At 36.8% G+C, this 21,167-nt stretch overlaps 1 protein-coding gene across 1 annotated transcript; it reads right to left on the bottom strand.

The window, feature by feature from the left end:
* Positions 1 to 1,658: 1,658 nt before the first annotated feature.
* On the bottom strand, positions 1,659 to 17,087 carry LOC131951319 (uncharacterized). Its single transcript, XM_059313673.1, has 8 exons — positions 16,937 to 17,087; positions 7,341 to 10,359; positions 5,303 to 5,944; positions 4,837 to 5,022; positions 4,359 to 4,664; positions 3,574 to 3,809; positions 2,939 to 3,150; positions 1,659 to 2,432 (listed from the first exon to the last, which is right to left on the bottom strand). Exons 1-8 carry the CDS (start codon positions 16,955 to 16,957, stop codon positions 2,276 to 2,278), a joined length of 4,779 nt encoding a protein of 1,592 aa, XP_059169656.1. The 5' UTR covers positions 16,958 to 17,087; the 3' UTR covers positions 1,659 to 2,275.
* Positions 17,088 to 21,167: the final 4,080 nt, after the last annotated feature.

Here is a 21,167-nt window from a genome sequence, read left to right as displayed (position 1 = left end):
ATAGCTGAGCCTTTAAAGTTAAAGTGTTTGGTGTTTTAAGGCTTTAAGGAATACTTTTCAATATAGTTCAGCAACAAATGTGTTTACTCAGTGGCGTAGCGAGGTCGCGTGTCACCCGGTGCGCCACTTAATGGTGTCACCCCCCAGAGGTGTAGCGACCCCCCCCCCCCCACAAACTTTTGATTTGCACCTCTTAAAACACTATTTAACACTCGAATTAATCACTTAATTAAGTGGAATTATCATTTTTCTCTATATATTTTGCTATTTTTTTGCCTTGGTGTCACCCCCCTAAATGGTGTCACCCGGTGCGGTCTGCACCCCCTACCCCCCCCCCTTCCTACGCCTCTGTGTTTACTATTGTAAACAAAAACAATTAGGTTTCTTTTTTAATATAGGAATTATAATAATAGAAATATTTAATTTACAATTTAAAGATTATTGGATAATGTAGAATGCAATGTTTTCCCTGTCTATTCAGTATCATGATCAATCTTAGTAATTCAATTAACACATCAAAAAGCATAGGGCTGATGATATAGCTCACCAGATTATCTATAGATTATCTATGCCTTCAAATTAATTATCTTTCCTGGGATGAAGCCTGCCATCATCAATCACTTCACTCAATTATTCTCTAGATATCTAGAAGCATCAGTGGATATTAAATTTTCAACATTAAAGATGTTTTATTTATTATTCATCCATCAATGCCCTTGTGGTGAATCTTTTAACATATTGAGCCAAAATTAAAGTTGTCCTAAAAAAATGTCCTAACCCAGGAAATACTTTGAGGGCTTGAAAGTCAAATAGCATTACAATGTTCCAAATGTGACTATGAAATTATTTTTAAAATTTCTAAAGAGAAAGTAAATCTGTGATCTCATATTGTCACAGTTTAGCTTCAGGCAGGTGCCATCAAGGAGAAAGGAAGAGGCTTTTGGACAGAGGGAAATTTGAACAACCTGGTGAATGTTGTTATTCTCAGCACTTCAGTTGATTAACACATACATTCAGCACATCAGCTAAACAACACATACATTCAGTACATAAGCTAAACAACACATACATTCAGCACATCAGCTAAACAACACATACATTCAGCACATCAGCTGAACAACACATACATTCAGCACATAAGCTAAACAACACATACATTCAGCACATCAGCTCAACAGCACATACATTCAGCACATCAGTTGAGTAGCACATACATTCAGCACATCAGCTAAACAACACATACATTCAGTACATAAGCTAAACAACACATACATTCAGCAGATCAGCTGGACAATACATACATTCAGCTAATCAGTTGAACAAAACATACATTTTTCCTAGATATGGATGGTATACATATTACAAGTAGTAGCTGTAAAAGAAACTTAAACCACTTAAGCTGACATGTTGTTTCTTCCATCTTAATTTCTTTTTCATTTTTCTATAGAAATCTTGTATACTTTTATAGATTTGTTTCGACATGTTTTAGTTTCTATTACTTTTTGTGTGGTATTTTCTAAAATTAGCATTGGAAGCGTTTTTAGACCTATTAACATGTGTTAATTACAATTTAGTATTTTTATCACTTGGGATGAAAAGTTTGGTCTTATCCTTTATAAAATATAACAAAATATAACAAAACAAACTGTAGATTAAAACAGTGACTCATACTTTATTTCAAGTCACAAGATAGAAAGAAGAGCTACAATAATAAATGAAAATATAACTTTTAAAAATGTTCACAAAAGACACTAAGTTTGGTTTAAAAGAGGGTTTTATGAAAAACAAACAGGTAAGGAGAATAATGTACTAATATAGATAATCAATCCCTTAAATAATGCAAAGTTCAAGACCAGTTAGAAATGCAGCAAAATGTGCTGCACAAATAAAACAAAAAGCATTAAAAATGTACAAAAATCTTAGAAAATTTTAAATAAGAGATTTGAAATGAATAAATACAATTTGATTTGAAAATAATTAATCATTTGCCAATCCCATATTTCAATATATTTTAAATAGCATTCAATTTCAAAGTTAGTAATATATTATTTTTATTAATTTAATCTTTTTTTTAATATATATATGTATAAATACAAAGGATACTAAAAATTCTATTTCATGTAGCAATTTTTAATATTATTCTTTTATACATTTCTTAACATATCTTTTGATCATAATAATTTAAAATTTGTAAAAATTAAATAAATAACTGAGCCCTGTATTGTAAGAAAAACAGCAGTAGTCATATAGAGCAGGATAGGCTTACTTGATTGAGTTAAACACTATCAGTAAATCTCTGGTTTGTTTTAAGACTATTAGAAAATGTATCTATGTCCTGTCTCTCATCTGCAGACATGCTGTCTGTAGTAACTCCTTTGTTAGATAACTCTTGGTTGACTCGTTCCAAGTATGTGGGATCTGGATAGCCATATCTGAGGAATTTAAAAACATTAACTTTATTTTTTACATAAAAATTAATCTAAAGTCGCAAAAAAAAATTTCCCCTTGAATAACTGTCATTGAGATACTAGTTAAAAAATGTATTTTTTTTCAAATGTTGCTTTACTACTCACATTTTTTATATTTAAAAAAAAACATTGAGCTTAATAGCAGTGAATACAATATTCAAAGATTAGTTAGAAAATTATGCGATGTTATTTATTTCTTTGACAATTTTTATTTCTTTGATAATATTTTTAATTGTGCAACCTCATTTCTTGAGGAAAAATGCATAAAATAATTTAACGTATTATTAAGGGAAGAAACAGTTTTGTGTCAATAGGGCTGGTAAGTAGGTCACCAATCAGTTCTACTGCTCAGTAAAACCTGCATGAGCCATAGAACTGGTTGGTGACCTACTTACCAGCCCTATAGTCATGAATCTTATTGATGAATGAAACTTTAGTACATAATGTTTATGATCCAATGTAATACGTACGTTCCTGCCACCGGACTTGTTTTGTGATGGATGTCATTCCATGTGATCATATCATCTTTGTTCATCATCAAGGATTTGCCAATAGTAAAGGTCAAGCGTCTTTTAAATGCAAGCCGCAATAACAACAATGTCTCGAAGCCCTCTTCGGTTGAAGGGATGTAAGCTGTTCTTGTTGTGCCGATGTATAGCTTTCCTGGATGAGGGTGGTGGGCCTTGATTTGATCAAAGTAATAGTAAGCTTTAATCTATATGCCATTGTGTAGATTTGTAATTAAGTTAATTATAATTAATTACATTAATATCCAACACTATTTATTATTATTATATACTTATCAAGTTCCCTATCTCCCTATCCATATAATGTATAGGATCAATAGTAGTGAACTGGAGGGGGGGGGGGGGGGGGGTTAATGTCACACTTCCCAAAAGACTCTTTCAGAAAATTCTAATGAAAAAGGTATCTAAAACAGAAAACTATTCCAGGATATTTTTAGTATAGTTTTGATGTTAACGGTTAAGTGGATAAGTTTCTGTGGAATATGCTTACATTTCTTTTTTATCTAAAATAAGACAAATGTAAATGGACTAAAACATACTTGTGGTAAAAAGAATATCAAATAACATAAAAAGGCTACCTTTTGAAAGCCAGGTGGGAAACGATATGTAATTTTCCAATATTTATCTCCTTCACATAAATCCACATCCATATTGCCATCTGGCTGGACGCCAGTTAGTATTTCCAAGGATTTTCGACAAAAGGGACATAACTGTACTTTAGTCTTACATGATGAACAAATCCTGGCTTTACAGCATGGCAAAATGATGGAAGTGTCTTTCTCATAACAAATTACACAGGCATTGTCCAGCCCAGCTAATAACACAGAAGGAAAGAGAAGGTTTATTATTCTAGATATGTTATAAGATATCACACACTTATGTCAGTTAGGGTTCTAAATGAAGTTGTTTAGAATAACTTTAAAAGGTTTTCATTTCATTAGAATTTTTATTGTAGGAAGAGGTGTTTGGAACATGGTGATGTTAAGATAAGTTTTGGCATTTGTTCTTGATGTGTAAGACTAGGGAGTGGATGGGGGAGTGTGTGTGTGTGGGGGGGGGCGGATTTTAATCTGCCACATTATATAAGGGTAATAGTAATACTAAAATGTATGACCTACATTTTGGCTTTTCTGCCAGGAATTTCCTAATTTTTCAGCAGATAACAATGACTTGGGTAAAAAAAATTATTTAAACATGGGTAGAAAATTAATATTAATAGATGGCTGTATGCAGTTTAATCTTATGAAAAAATGAACAATGTAGACCCAAATTAAAAGATGTATATGTTACAATAATAAAATGTATATTATTTTAAAATGCACTATAAATAACCAAATTCTTAGATTTGTACTGTATAACAAACCTGAATCTTTCAGTTCTTTCTCTTGTTCATCTTTTTCATTTTTTTGACCATTCTTGACTGGGGGGATTTTTTTCTCTTCTCTGTCTTTATCTTTTCTATTTTTTTCAGACGAACTTGTTCCAACTAGGCGGCTTAAGTGGTCGTAAAGGGAAGATAAATACCATGCCCTTGGTGGGGAATCCCCACCACAGGCGCCCTGTATACCACCCAGACTCTCAGGAAATGTGGCTGATAAAAGGTTTCCAGAAGAATTAAGTAGCTCGTCTAAATATCCAGCTTCATCTTGCGGCAAATAATCTTGGAGACCTTTTATGAATAAAAAATATGATATGGTCACTATACAAAAAAAGGAAAGGATAATTTAAAACTAAAGTTAATATGTAAAGTCACTGAAAAAGATATAAAAAAAATTTCTTGCAGGTTTACAAAAACATTCCCAGACAAAATAGAATCTAACATTCTGATCAATGAATGATACCTCTATCAACTTTTCTTTCAATCCTATGTGAATCAAATTCTTTGGTCAAACTTGTGGCGGTCATCTCATTAGCAGCCACCAGTGCAGTCTTCAGCGAGGAATCATGGTCAAAATCCATCTCCTCAACAAACTCAACGACAAGATGGACAAACCTTTCCAATAATGACTGCTTGATCAGTGTTTTCTCTAAGGGAAATTAAAAAGATGAAAATACATTAAGTTATTGTAAGAAAAAAAAAATTATAAAGAAAACCTTGTTGAGCCATACAGTAATGTACTAAGTGATTTTGTGCTCAAGTATCAATGACTGTTAGGTTAGGGCTAATAATACCAGTAAAATAAATAAGTAATTCCAATCATCAGATAGATAATGACAGAACTAACATACACAAAGAGAGATGTAAATTATAATGAAGTTTGGTCAATGAATGATCATAATGAAGTAATCTAAGAGAGTTAATCTTACCCAAATAAAATAACTTGGATGTAAAAGTTAAACTCCTTATTCCAGCGCTATTAAACTGATCCGTTGCCAATTTTAAATTTTCAAAGCAGACATCAATGTCTCTCAAACTTTGAGGCTGTGGTGACACAACACAGAGAGTGCCCATTTCAGACCCGCCTGGTCTGTTTAATTTAACAAATTTCAAACGGTCTTTTATCTTGGGTAAGTGTTTCACGTCCCTGACTTGTTCCTTAGCCTTGAAACCTGGTCTATTACTCAATGCATCAAACACGTCACCAAAGACTACAGTCATTTCTGAACTTAAACTCAATGCTGGGTCTGTTGTTACTACCAGACTTATATCCCCGACAATAAATTCAACATTTTTAAAACCATTTGCACCTTGAGATGTAACAGATTTTGATACTTTCTTTAAATGTTTTCTGGAAAATTCCAAATCCATCTGTACCAGCCTCCTGTCAGGAGGTTGGTGCCAGTGTTTGAGGAAATATTCTTGCGTTGTGTTCACCATGTTGGTATCCACATCAACAAATTGAACTTTTTTGACCGGCTGAAGGTTGAGTTCATGGATAAAATAATCGTAGTGTTTTACCGCCTCCATATAGCACTGGGCACATTTTTCTTCATGAGTTTTAAACACAGCTGGAAAAGATTGAAAGAATGAAGAAGAGACTTAGAAAATGTATATTAGGTAATTAAAAAAAAAAATTTTGTTAAAGTTTCATGAAACAATCAATTAAAAGCTTCGAACTTGTCCTCAGAAAAAATGAAGAGACGGCTAAAAATAGTAATCCAATAGGGACTAAAACATAAATTGTTCTTACATGAGGTCTATTTTTAAGCTTGTCATATTTTTGGGGAATAAATACCAATTTTCTAAAAAAAATTGTGCTAAAATGTTTTTGGTAAAAAAAAACTCATTTATTCAGATATATAGGGCCTACATGGATTATGTAACAAGCATGGGTATAGTCACTGTAGGTGTATGTCCAGTGTTTACTTCAACAGCCCATACACATATCTGCATGCTATAGAAGGTTTGGATTAAGGTCTGTGTATGTAGTATAAATAACACCTCGAGTATACCTTTAACATATATGACATGTCAAATTGTGATTAGGTCGATTAAATGAAGTTCTGTACTAGATAAAGAGACGGACTGACAGAACTGTAGGCTATTGAATTACCTGCACTAGGCTATTGAATTACCTGCACTTGGCCATTGAATTACCTGCACTTGGCTATTGAATTACCTGCACTAGGCTATTGAATTACCTGCACTAGGCTATTGAATTACCTGCACTTGGCTATTGAATTACCTGCAATAGGCTATTGAATTACCTGCACTAGGCTACTGAATTACCTGCACTAGGCTATTTAATTACCTGCACTAGGCTACTGAATTACCTGCACTAGGCTAATTGAATTACCTGCACTAGGCTACTGAATTACCTGCACTAGACTACTGAATTATAGGCTATTGAATTGCCTGCACTAGGCTGTTGAATTACCTGCACTAGACTATTGAATTACCTGCACTAGGTTATTGAATTACCTGCACTAGACTATTGAATTACCTGCACTAGGCTATTGAATTACCTGCACTTGGCTATTGAATTACCTGCACTAGACTATTGAATTACCTGCACTAGGTTATTGAATTACCTGCACTAGACTATTGAATTACCTGCACTAGGCTATTGAATTACCTGCACTTGGCTATTGAATTACCTGCACTAGGCTATTGAATTACCTGCACTTGGCTATTGAATTACCTGCACTAGGCTTAGAATAACCTGCACTAGGCTATTGAATTACCTGCACTAGGCTATTGAATTACCTGCACTAGGCTATTGAATTACCTGCACTAGGCTATTGAATTACCTGCACTAGGCTATAGAATAACCTGCACTTGGCTATTGAATAACCTGCACTAGGGTATTGAATTAACTGCACTAGGCTATTGAATTACCTGCACTAGGCTATTGAATTACCTGCACTTGGCTATTGAATTACCTGCACTAGGCTATTGAATTACCTGCACTGACTGACGGTAAAGCAATGGAAGACATCCCAAGTCTGGAAGCTTCCACCAGGCACCTGAGCACCGTCTGCCTTAGGTCGGTCACACACTTGACCTTGTCGACGTACATCTTGTACACCGGTGCCACGGCATGTATGACCTTTGACACCTGGAGTCTCCCTGCACCGGAAACAAACACATCAGTGACGTCAAGCTGGCCGTGTTGACCAATGAACGTGTCGCACTCTTGAGTCATATCCGGACCGGCCGCTGCTGCTATAGCCTTAGCCACGCCTCCATGATGTTTTAATTTGGTGTTGGCGGCACTTACTATAACATCTACCGACATCTGGGTGATATCTGCATTAGCTACATACACTGAAAGACTTGGATTGTTATGGCCCATATAAACCTTAGGTTGATCTCTAAAGCTACGTGAACTTTGAAAATCTGATAGACTATGCCCGGCAATGGCGTGTTCATGAAACACTTGTAAGCTGCCGTAAGGATCACCTTGGCGAGAACCATGCTCTGCTGTGTTAGAATTGTCTAGGGAGAAGAAATGTCTGTCGTCTGCTGCGTGTTTGACCAAACGTGTAGCAGACGGCTCTATGTTACTGGTTCCCATCTGTTGACTGTCACTGGTCTTGTCCGGAAACTCACATTTTGATAGAATTTTTCTTTTGGCTTCCAGAACTTTCTCGGCGGGTCCCATAAGTACTACGTCATTCACAAAAACCTTCACCTTGACCTTGTCACTTGGGGATCTCACAAACTCCTCCAGCATCTCTTCAAGATCGCCCTGGCTGAGTCCCGTGACTGGAACTCGAATAACTTTAAACCTCGCAAGTTTTTCTGCCAGTTCTGCATCCGTTTTTTCCTTCAAATTGAGATCGACAGCTTGTGAAGTTAAACGTGATGAGAATTCGGTGTTCTTAAAGTAGTACTTTGCTGCGTTGAATTCGTCTTTTTTTAAAACAATTGTTTTTTCTTCCAAATCTGTGCTGTCGCCATCACTAGACGAATCATCGTCGGAGTCAGTCAGTATTTCAGTTAAATTCTGCTGTGATGTTTCAGGCAGTTTTTCAGTTAAATTCTGTTGAGATGTTTCAGGCAGTCTTTCAGTTAAATTCTGCTGGGTTGTGTTCCCTTCAATGTCTACCTCACCTCCAACATTGTTTGCTTCTAAACGTGCAATTGTTTTGTTATCTTGTATATTATCTTTCTTGTCCTTCACCATTGTACAATTTGCCTTGTCTCTCGTAACGTCCCAGTTTTCCTCCAACACTTTAGTTTTGTCCGTGTGTTCGCCATCAGTTTCTGTTTCCTTCATACCAGCCAAAGTCGAGGATTTTGTGCCCTCTTCATCACTCAAAGTATTGTAAGGTTCGACAACTTCTTTACGAAAAGTTGCCTTAGTTATTTCCCCTCCATTTTCTTCTTCCGTTGTATTATCACTGACAAATCCTCTATGGTCCCCATTCTGCTCTGGGGGTAGATTTTCATCGCCGTTGTCATCGCTTTCAGAGTCATGGAGGCCGTTGGAGTGTATTGTATCCAATGTGTGTTCGCCGTTGTCATCGCTTTCAGAGTCATGAAGGCCGTTGGAGTGTATTGTATCCAATGTGTGTTCGCCGTTGTCATCGCTTTCAGAGTCATGAAGGCCGTTGGAGTGTATTGTATCCAATGTGTGTTCGCCGTTGTCATCGCTTTCAGAGTCATGAAGGCCGTTGGAGTGTATTGTATCCAATGTGTGTTCGCCGTTGTCATCGCTTTCAGAGTCATGAAGGCCGTTGGAGTGTATTGTATCCAATGTGTGTGTTTGTGCACCCTGTTCCTCAGAATATCCAAACCCTTTAGACCTGCCTGCCCCTGGTCCCGTATGTTTCATCTCTCCCCTACTTGACCTACTGTGTGTGTCTAAACTGGCTTGCCTCTTCTCAACCCCGCCTACAAATGCATCTCTTCCAGTTGGTATCTTGTCTCTGTCTTCATCAACCTCATCGCTTGCTCCTTCACTGACGACGGTGCTAGTGCCTGGGTTTAACGCTAAAATTCTTTGTTCTTCAGGCTCATTGTCAGGATCAGAGAAACAATCTGTATTCGAAGTACCAACGGCAACTGACGTTTCTAAATCGCTGTTTGTTTTCGAGTTGTTTCCTGGATCATTGTGTGTACCTGACTGATGTTCCTCTGAGTGGCAGATAGGTGTGTTGTCATGCAAGCTTTCAATGCCACCAGCTACCCCAGTGGGAGACTGTTGCTTGTTGACGCTCACCAAGCTATTCTCATGTCCTGTTGAAGTCCGAATTCTTTTCTCTTGTGTTTTGTTTTGTATGCTATTGCCGGAAGTTCTGTTTGTATTTTTGTGAATCCCAAATTCGTCACGTGACTTGTCAATAAAAGATGTGACGTCATGGAAGTCGAGTGTGCCTTTGATACCAGAAGGGCGAGAATGATTATCTACGTCACTGTTTAACATGCTAGCTTCAGCCAGACTTAGCAGACATGGCTGTGTTGATGTGTCTCGTCTTTGAGAGACCACAGATCTCCTATCTGACGATGCGTCTCTTCCGTGTGAAACAATAGACCTCCTATCTGACGATGTGTCTCGTCCGTGTAAAACAATAGACCTCCTATCTGACGATGTGTCTCGTCCATGTGAAACAATAGACCTCCTATCTGACGATGTGTCTCGTCCGTGTGAAACAATAGACCTCCTATCTGACGATGTGTCTCGTCCATGTGAAACAATAGACCTCCTATCTGACGATGTGTCTCGTCCGTGTGAAACAATAGACCTCCTATCTGACGATGTGTCTCGACTCTCTGAGACCACAGATCTCGCGTTATCCGAAGACTGGAACCGGTCTTTTAGCAGCTTGGCAATCGAGAGGATATCGTTGTATGAGACGTGTTCTTTTTCTACGACCAGCCTCGGCTCTACCTCAACAATCTTAAACTTCATGTCCGTCACACGTTTACACAGAGCCATATCCACGTCCGTGTTCAGCACTAGTGTGGCTCTCTCTATCTGTAACAAGATGGTGGCATATAGTCAAATATTTTACCTAAACTTTCATGTGGCACACAGTCAAATATTTTACTTAAACTTTTATGTGGCATACAGTCAAATATTTTACTTAAACTTTTATGTGGCACACAAATATTTTACCTAAACTTTCACGTGGCACACAGTCAAATATTTTACCTAAACTTTCATGTGGCACACAGTCAAATATTTTACCTAAACTTTCACGTGGCACACGGTCAAATATTTTACCTAAACTTTCACGTGGCACACGGTCAAATATTTTACCTATACTTTCATGTGGCACACAGTCAAATATTTTACCTAAACTTTCACGTGGCACACAGTCAAATATTTTACCTAAACTTTCACGTGGCATACGATAACTACAAATAAAGGTAACAGAATTGCGTTGCGTAATGCTTTAAAATTTCCCTAATTAGTTAATTTAATGAGCTCAATGTCTAGACCATGTAACTATCAGACGTCAATAATGTTATCTCTTTTTGACACCACTTCCCAATCCGCCACTGCCAATAAGCTAAATAAACCAAGGTTCGGTGTTAAATAGAGGTCGATTGGCTATCTATACCAACACACATGAGGGTCTACACGTTTTAAAAGTTTCTCTGATATTCGATAAAACAATCCGTCTAGCTATAATTTTTACTTTATAAAAACACAAGAAAAACCCGAGCTCATAAAAATCTATTCACTTTGTTGACCTCATAGAATAGCTTACACGAATAATCTCAAAATGTCGAATCGTAAACAATTGTCCTTGGGAGAAACTTGTCTGAGTGGAATGTATTGAATGTATTCTTTAAGTGTTAACCAGAGGCGTCGCGAGGGGGGGGGGAATACATATCTCCCCGGGCGCCGACCTTAGGGGGGGGGGCACCAAATTGAAAGTTTGAGGGGGGGGGGTGCAAATCGAAAGTTTGAAAGTTTGAGGGGGGGGGGGGGGGGCAAATCGAAAGTTTGTCCCCGGGCGCCGGGAAGGGTCGCTACGCATCTGGTGTTAACACTCACTTTCAGTACAAGTATTCGTCTACTATACTATAAAGTATGATGTTACCAATAATCAGCTGATATTTAATAAAGTAAAGTAAAGTATGGGGCAAGTGAAGTAGAGTTCACTTGTTTCTGTGACCTCGGCATATGAAGAGATAGTGTGGTCAGCACCCATCAGAGTTGGGTGGACTCAGGGACGGTCTACTGACTTCAACTCGGATTCGAACTCGAAAATATTCTACCGCCCCCCCCCCCCCCCGAACGAAATGAAATTTATATAATTTATATAGAGAATATATACTTTTAACAGTGTCCCAGTGTCCCCCCCCCCCCCCGAAGAAAGTCTACTGCCCCCCCCCCCCCGAAAATTTCAAGTGCCCCCCCTCCCCCCCCGGAGAAAAAAAAGTCTGGAAGAAACTGGTCCAGCTCTCTACCGCTAAATCACGAAACCACTCCGTCCCCAGCTGATATTTAACTAGATCAAATTATGAAAACAAAATAGATCTAGTAGGCGTATAACTTTTTATTATTCTATTTGGTAATCTACCGTTTTAGGTACGTAAAATCGCCCGCGACTAGTAATGTGAAAAACAGGTGACTCCTTAAAATTGAACAATCATTTCAAATTTTTAGGAGGATTTCATGTTTTGAAAAATACAAAAATGTTTCCTTGTTTCATTATGTACCTGTTTTTTAAAAATTGAATTAAAACTTTTCAGCAATAAATTAAGACTAGCGATGTTTCCAACAGATGCAACCATGCTCATTTATTGTAGCAGCCATCTTCTTTATTATTTTTTACGAGCCGGCCCGCAGCGTATCATACGCCGCTATTTAGTTGTTTTATTTTCTACTTTTCAGTAATTCATAATTTGTAAATTCGGCAGTACCAATGCTGCCACTGAAAATATTTGCTTTAAAACACTAACCCCCCCCCCCCCCCACTTTCCCCTAACCCCGACCCTCCCCCCCCCCCCCCTCCCCCGTGAAAGCAACCTCCTCTTAGTTATTTCTCTTAGTTACCTCCTGTAAGTTTAAAATCGAACTAAATTATCTGCCCCTAATAGTAACCCGGCTGTACGGCTCTTCGATTTGTAAACATTTAGCTTTGTAAAAATTTAGAGTGAACACCGCTCACCAGACAATGTTGGGGTGGGGTGGGGGGTGGTAGTGATAGTGATAGAGAGAAAGAGAGGGGACTGCAAGGAGGCACTTGCAGCTTGTTTTCTAACTGATCCCAGAAGAGAATCTATATAAGCGGGTTGTGTCTGTCCTTCCTTCCTTCCTTCCGTCCGTCCGTCCGTCCGTCATCGCTATAGATTTTGGGACTATAAAAGTAAACTACGCACCATGCTGTGCTTTTCAGTGCACCGCAGTGTCTTATTATAAGTGTTAGAGTAGGGTTTGTTTATATAGCGGCATAGAGCTATTTTATAAACGACACTGTGTTTACTTTTTTGCATAACGTTATGAAAATATTAAATATTCGCACATTGCTAAAACATATTAAAAAGATCAATGTCAAATATCATTTTAGTTTATATTCCTAGAAAAAATGGATACATTTCCATAAAAGTAGGTCGAAAAAACTAATTAATTCAACTTTTTTTTGTGGTAATTTTTTTCAAGGGAGGTAATTTGAAAATATATTTATCTCAATAATTTAAGTTAATCTTTTTTGTATTACTACCGCATTGATTAGTATATGTTAATGTTCATAATTAAAAGAGAAAAATGTTAAGATTATTTATATTATTTATTATTTTTTTCTAATTAGTCTATGATTTCTCTAAAATCACTATCTTTTTGCTTTTGTTTTTCGGTGTTATGAAAACAGATGGTGAAATTAGACTTTTTGAGAATAATGGAAAGGCTCTCTCTGAGCGCGGACGTATGGGAAAATGTTTTTTTTTAAATATTCAACTCACTCTCAATAAATTAAGTTAATTTTTTTTATTACTTCCACATTGATTATTATATGTTAAGTAAAATAGAAAAAATGTTAAGATTATTTACATTATTTTCTAATTAGACTATGATCTCTCAAAATCACTATTTTTTTGTTTTTGTTTTTCGGTGTTAACAGATGGTGAAAATTTAGAATTATAGTATAGAGAATGCTGGAAAGGCTCTCTCTGGGCGCGGATGCCTAAGAAAAGCGTGTTGTTCGTTGGTGATTCTATTGTTGTGGTTGTGTTGTGGTTGTGTTGTGTTGTGGTTGTGTTGTGGTTGTGTTGTGGTTGTGGTTGTGTTGTGGTTGTGTTGTGGTTGTGTTGTGTTGTGGTTGTATTGTGGTTGTGTTGTGGTTGTGTTGTGTTGTGGTTGTGTTGTGGTTGTGTTGTGTTGTGGTTATGTTGTGGTTGTGTTGTGGTTGTGTTGTGGTTGTGTTTGTGGTTGTGTTGTGTTGTGGTTATGTTGTGGTTGTGTTGTCGTTGTGGTTGTGGTTGTGTTGTGGTTGTGTTGTGTTGTGATTGTGTTTTGTTTGTGTTTGTGTTATGTTTTTGTTTGTTTTGTTGTGTTGTGTTGTGGTTGTGTTGTGGTTGTGTTTTGTTTGTGTTTGTGTTATGTTTTTGTTTGTTTTGTTCTGTTCCAAAGTTGGTACATTTAAAAAAGATTTACCGTGGCGGAGCACGGGATGCAGCTAGTCTATAATATAAGCGGGCAGAGCGTGTCCTTCCTTCCTTCCTTCCGTCCGTCATCGCTATAGATTTTGGGACTATAAAAGTAAACTGCGCACCACGCTGTGCTTTTCAGTGCACCGCAGTGTCTTATTATAAGTATTAGAGTAGGGTTTGTTTATATAGCGGCATAGAGCTATTTTATAATTGCCACGGTTTTTACTCTTTCGCATAACGTCAAGAAAATATTAAATACACGCAAACTGCTAAAACGTATTAAAAAGATTAATGTCAAATATCATTTTAGTTTATATTCCTAGAAAAAATGGATACATTTCCATAAAAGTAGGTCGAAAAGGCTAATTAATTCCACTTTTTTTTTTGTGGTAATTGTTTCAAGGGAGGTAATTTAAAAATATATTTAACTCAACAATAATTTAAGTTAATCTTTTTTTTATTACTACCGCATTGATTAGTCTATGTTAAGGTTCATAATTAAAAGAGAAAAATGTTAAGATTATTTATATTATTTTCTAATTAGTCTATGATTTCTCAAAATCACTATTTTTTGTTTTTGTTTTTTGGTGCTAACAGATGGTGAAGTTTTATAATTATAATATAGAGAATGGTGGAAAGACTCTCTCTGGGCGCGGACGCCTGGGAAAAGCGTGATTTTCGGTGGTAATTCTAATTACATTGCCAATGTGTTTTCTTAGAACCATAAAAGTAAACACCACTTGCCGTACATTCATTTGCATCGCATTGTTTTATTGTAAGTTATGGAGTAGGATCTATTTATGTGACTTAAATTTTTAATGTTGGAAAGGGTCTCTTTGGGCGCGGACGCCTAAAAAGCGTGTTGTTTGGTGGTGATTCTAATGTTGTGGTTGTGTTGTTTTTTTTTTTTGGTTGTGTTGTGGTTGTGTTGTGGTTGTATTGTGGTTGTTTTTTGGTTGTGTTGTGGTTGTGTTGTGGCTGTGTTGTGGTTGTGTTTTTGTTGTGGTTGTGTTTTTGTTGTGGTTGTGTTGTAGTTGTGTTGTGTTGTGTTGTGTTTGTGTTGTGGTTGTGTTGTGGTTGTGTTGTGGTTGTGTTGTGTTTGTGGTTGTGTTTTTTGTGTTTGTGTTGTTTTTGTTTGGTTTGTTCTGTTCCAAAGTTGGTACATTTAAAAAAGATTTACCGTGGCGGAGCACGGGATGCAGCTAGTCTATAATATAAGCGGGCTGTGTCTGTCCTTCCTTCCTTCCGTCCGTCCGTCCGTCCGTCATCGCTATAGATTTTGGGACTATAAAAGTAAACTACGCACCATGCTGTGCTTTTCAGTGCACCGCAGTGTCTTATTATAAGTGTTAGAGTAGGGTTTGTTTATATAGCGGCATAGAGCTATTTTATAAATGACACTGTGTTTACTTTTTTGCATAACGTTATGAAAATATTAAATATTCACACATTGCTAAAACATATTAAAAAGATCAATGTCAAATATCATTTTAGTTTATATTCCTAGAAAAAATGGATACATTTCCATAAAAGTAGGTCGAAAAAACTAATTAATTCAACTTTTTTTTGTGGTAATTTTTTTCAAGGGAGGTAATTTGAAAATATATTTATCTCAACAATAATTTAAGTTAATCTTTTTTGTATTACTACCGCATTGATTAGTATATGTTAATGTTCATAATTAAAAGAGAAAAATGTTAAGATTATTTATATTATTTATTATTTTTTTCTAATTAGTCTATGATTTCTCTAAAATCACTATCTTTTTGCTTTTGTTTTTCGGTGTTATGAAAACAGATGGTGAAATTAGACTTTTTGAGAATAATGGAAAGGCTCTCTCTAAGCGCGGACGTATGGGAAAATGTTTTTTTTTTAAATATTCAACTCACTCTCAATAAATTAAGTTAATTTTTTTTATTACTTCCACATTGATTATTATATGTTAAGTAAAATAGAAAAAATGTTAAGATTATTTACATTATTTTCTAATTAGACTATGATCTCTCAAAATCACTATTTTTTTGTTTTTGTTTTTCGGTGTTAACAGATGGTGAAAATTTAGAATTATAGTATAGAGAATGCTGGAAAGGCTCTCTCTGGGCGCGGATGCCTAAGAAAAGCGTGTTGTTCGTTGGTGATTCTATTGTTGTGGTTGTGTTGTGGTTGTGTTGTGTTGTGGTTGTGTTGTGGTTGTGTTGTGGTTGTGGTTGTGTTGTGGTTGTGTTGTGGTTGTGTTGTGTTGTGGTTGTATTGTGGTTGTGTTGTGGTTGTGTTGTGTTGTGGTTGTGTTGTGGTTGTGTTGTGTTGTGGTTATGTTGTGGTTGTGTTGTGGTTGTGTTGTGGTTGTGGTTGTGTTGTGTTGTGGTTATGTTGTGGTTGTGTTGTCGTTGTGGTTGTGGTTGTGTTGTGGTTGTGGTTGTGGTTGTGATTGTGTTTTGTTTGTGTTTGTGTTATGTTTTTGTTTGTTTTGTTGTGTTGTGTTGTGGTTGTGTTGTGTTGTGGTTGTGTTTTGTTTGTGTTTGTGTTATGTTTTTGTTTGTTTTGTTCTGTTCCAAAGTTGGTACATTTAAAAAAGATTTACCGTGGCGGAGCACGGGATGCAGCTAGTTATATATATAGAAGATTGTAAACTTATAGCGCAAGATTCAGGGGAAGCCACTCTAACTTACAGATGGCCGCTTTTTATATAGCAAATCCTGCTCGCAAACACTGCAGTTTAAAGTTAATTTCTGGCCTATATTGATATATTTAGCCATTGATTTAAGTTTATTATTCATTTATCTATAATATTTGACACAAATATATCACAATACACTTCTATTAACGCCTTGACAATAAGGTAACTTTTTCGTACATTACTAGCCGCGGACGATTTTACGTACCTAAAACGATAGATTACCTTATGTATTTATAACAGTGAGAGTGGTTGGGAAGAAATGAAATCTGCTTACTATTGGTGGGTGTGTGTCCATTGTTCAACGCCTTGTTGCCACTCGTTGTTACCATTTAGGCATTAAATTATTACTGCAGTAATATTAAGCTAACAACTGATTTTACAAAATTAACCATCTTTGAGTTGATACATATAGGCTACTACCTAAAACTATGCAGAGTAGATCTAGGTCTAAAAGAGAAAACGATATGACTTTCCAGAAAAACAAATGTTTTTGGAAAATCGGAAAAATCCTTTCTTATATTACTTATGTGTTATACATATTGATAATATGCATTTAATATGGACGTTTCTATGACATTGTTATTGTTACAATTGTGGAAAAAGTTGTTTAGTTTACAAATGTATAAACATGTAGATTCTAGGTTCCAAAAAATAACAAACACATAATAATATTTCTTAAAACAATTTATCCAGCAAAGTATTAATAACATATTTGATCGGGATTTCCCAAAAATGTAAATGTTGATGAAAACATTAAAAATATCGACTTCCGTCTTTCTGTTAAAGACTGTTTAACGAAATAATATAAAATCTCGATATATTTATACATTTTGCTGTTAGATTACAATGTTATTTACATTCAACGTACGCAAAAGAAAATTGAATTTTCACATCTTGGAATCTACGCGCATTGAATTGTACCTCTATTCTACCGTGCGCGAACGATGAAGAAAAGAGTGTTACGAGTCAATAACCAAATGTAGCCTTAAGATTTATAAAAATGCTGCTTACTACTAGAACAAGGAAAAATTATACTTTTAAAACTTTTCTTGCCATAAAAATTAAATTTAAAATATAGTGTATGTAACACTGCTTAAAACAAAACTAGCGTTCATTGTATAGGCCTATATTTTAAAACGCGTGTCAAAGTGGAGTGGGGGAACGGATGAGGTGGCTCAAATTTAAATTTTTGTGTATACATTCTTCTATATATTTTTTCTTTGTGGACGTATTTTAATGCATGAATGACCATGGTCAATTGGTTTAATTTTTGTACAATTTTAAAGGTTTTAATCAAGGGAAGCTATTCCGGTTTCTCCTATCAGATGTAATAATTTTTGGGTTATGTCCCATAGACCACAATTTTCGTTACGTTAGAATTAGAAGCATGATGTGACTTCAAACATTAAGAATAACTATTTTGTGTTGCAGTGATTATTACCACCTCTACACCTAGACCATCTACATCCCCTCTATAATGACACCTACCCCAACACCCTCTTCACCCCCCTCCTGCACACGCCCAATCCACACTTTTCCACACACTTCCCTCACGCAAAATTTCGCCACACTCCCTGCAAGTTGCTACTATGTCAAGCACTTTGACTCTTGAAAAAAATAATTAAATAATTAATAATCAAGCTTCCAATCAACGTCATTTAAGTATTGATGTTAAAACAAATTTATTGTTAGCATTGATTGATAAATATTTCTCGAGTAGACTAGATGTACTTAAGTCGTATGACGTCAGTGAGGCCACCCAGCGCTTATGGGTACCTATCACGGGTTAGGAAAATAATGGCGGCTGGACATGGAACTGGCCGCAGGATCTCATAACTAAATTACTTTATAGGCCTTCGGTACATGCGAACTGTAGATATAATGTAAGGTCATGGTAACCGTTCTAGATGTGAATGTTAAGGACATTGACTGTGTCAATACATCTTGCTGGCATATTAAGTCAATAAGGAGATAAAAAAAATCTGGGAAAATTTTGGATACACTTTATGACGCAGTTTGTAGGGAGTGTGTGCATGTGTGTGTGTCTGTCTGTCTGTGTGTGTGTATCTGTATGTCTGTGTGTCTGTGTATGTGTGTCTGTATGTCTGTCTGTCTGTGTGTGTATGTCTGTGTGTATGTGTGTGTGTGTGCGTGCGTGTCTGTGTGTGTGCGCCTGTATGTCTGTGTATCTGTCTGTCTGTGTGTCTGCCTGTGTGTCTGGCTGTCTGTCTGTCTGTCTGTCTGTCTTTCTGTCTTTCTGTCTTTCTGTCTTTCTGTCTTTCTGTCTTTCTGTCTTTCTGTCTTTCTGTCTTTCTGTCTTTCTGTCTTTCTGTCTTTCTGTCTTTCTGTCTTTCTGTCTTTCTGTCTTTCTGTCTTTCTGCCTCCTTGCCTGCATGCCTGTCTGCCTGCCTGCCTGCCAAGTAAAACGGTCCAAGTGAAACGGTCCAAGTAAAACTGTCCAGGTAAAACAAGTTTTTAAGTAGTTCAAGTGGTACGACAGGAAGTTGGAACAGTTTACCTGGAAAATATGACGTTAGTTTGTTTGATGTGGTGCTACTATTGGTTCATGCGGGAATCATTCGATGTAAAAACATTTTTAAAAACTGTTATAAAATTAAACATTTAACCAACCCATAACTAAAGCTTTCTATTTTAAAACTGTACTCTACCGGTTTTCAATACCCCTTAATCAAACAGGTATACCCCCCCCCCTCTTTATCTCACCTTTAAGTCATAAAGACACCTGTCCCTGATCTCTTAAGTGCAGGTTCTCCATTTCCCCCCCCCCCACTTAAGTATGTTTTATTTGATGTACCTTATGTTACATTCAGGGCCTTACCAGATTTTGTTTCGGTTAAGTTTCTAGCACACATGTGATGTAACGTTAGCCAACTGGTTGGGAGTGACATCAGTTGTAGTTATAGATACATCAGTTGTAGTGATAGATACATCAGTTGTAGTGTTAGACTGAGACATCAGTTGTAGTGTTAGACTGAGACATCAGTTGTAGTGTTAGACGCCTGACTGAAGTCAACTTTTAATCGTATGACTGATACATCAACCAATTGATACGATGTATTTATTTTATGACTGACACCAAACCTACATGACTGACACCAAACCTATATGACTGACACCAAACCTATATGACTGACACCAAACCTATATGACTGACACCAAACCAACATGACTGACGTAGAGACGGAGAGGTTGTGTAAGTAAGCGTGTGATCGCTTACTCCAGTAACCCGCCTATGAGTGTAAACCAAAGCATCAAACAACTGCTGCCTTGTTGACAAAGGCTGTGGAAGCAAAGCTAGAAAGAAAAGCTGGATGAGCCGCTGAAATCTGCTTAGATCTATATGGCGCATAACAAGATGAATCGTGATGTAAAATTGTGTTGGGAGAAACCCCTTACAACATTACAATTGATATCGAATAAGAAGAATGACTGGCGTCAAATGTTAACTTTATAATTGGTGTCAAATGTTAACGCTATGACTGACCCCCAAATATTAACTTTACGCTTGACGTCAAATTTTAACTTTTTGACTAACTATAAAGTTAACGTTATGCCTGATTTCAAATAATAATCTTTATGATTAACGACAAATACTAACTTTATGGCTGACGTCAAATGCTAACAGGCAGATTCGTGATGTCGTGTGCATTTACCCACATCCGTGTACACAGCTGGTACACCAAAGTGTACAAAACCGTACATCATCAAACTCTTCCTTCTTATCTCCCATACCGAGTATTTTTTTCTGTATCGATTACTTTGTTGTTAATGCCTGTACGAATCTTTTGTTTATAATGTCTTCTTTCGATTACTTTATTTTTAAATTTGTTGTTTTATTTTAATATTTTAATATTTTCGCTTTGTCCTGAATCGATCTGTATCAATTACTTTCAAATTAATTATCTGTATCGATTTCATCGAATTAATGCCACAGAGGCGTAGCGACCCTTCCCGGCGCCCGGGGACATACTTTCAATTTGGCGCCCCCCTTGGGAGCAAATTTTCGATTTGCACCCCCCCCCCTCGAACTTTTCATTTGCACCCCCCCCCTCAAACTTTCGATTTGCACCCCCCCCTCGAACTTTTCATTTGCACCCCCCCCCTCAAACTTTCAATTTGGCGCCCCCCCTAAGGTCGGCGCCCGGGGACATATGTCCCCCCAGCCCCCCCCCCCCCTCGCTACGCCTCTGTAATGCCATGTACCGATTAGTTTTCAATCATTTACATTCCAACGAATTGTCAACGAGAAATACGTAGGTCTCTACGTGTAATTTGGCTGAGTTATTTTAAGACTCGAATCACTAAGTCAATACTTGGTCATATTTCTGACATGACTCAAGAATTTCGTGTGGAAAAGTCTTGGTTACATTTTTCCTGATACACGGGACATGACGTTTGTTGTAGTCTAAGGATTGGCAAACTTTTGGATGGGTAACATCCGTTTTACCAACTTTGTGTATGTTATACATAAGGAGTCACGGGGA

This window comes from Physella acuta, unplaced genomic scaffold (genome assembly GCF_028476545.2).
Source record: "Physella acuta isolate Inbredline_101_S28 unplaced genomic scaffold, ASM2847654v3 ptg000807l, whole genome shotgun sequence".
In the NCBI taxonomy this organism is placed as follows: Eukaryota; Metazoa; Mollusca; class Gastropoda; family Physidae; genus Physella; species Physella acuta.
This window is presented reverse-complemented; position numbering and strand designations above follow the sequence as displayed.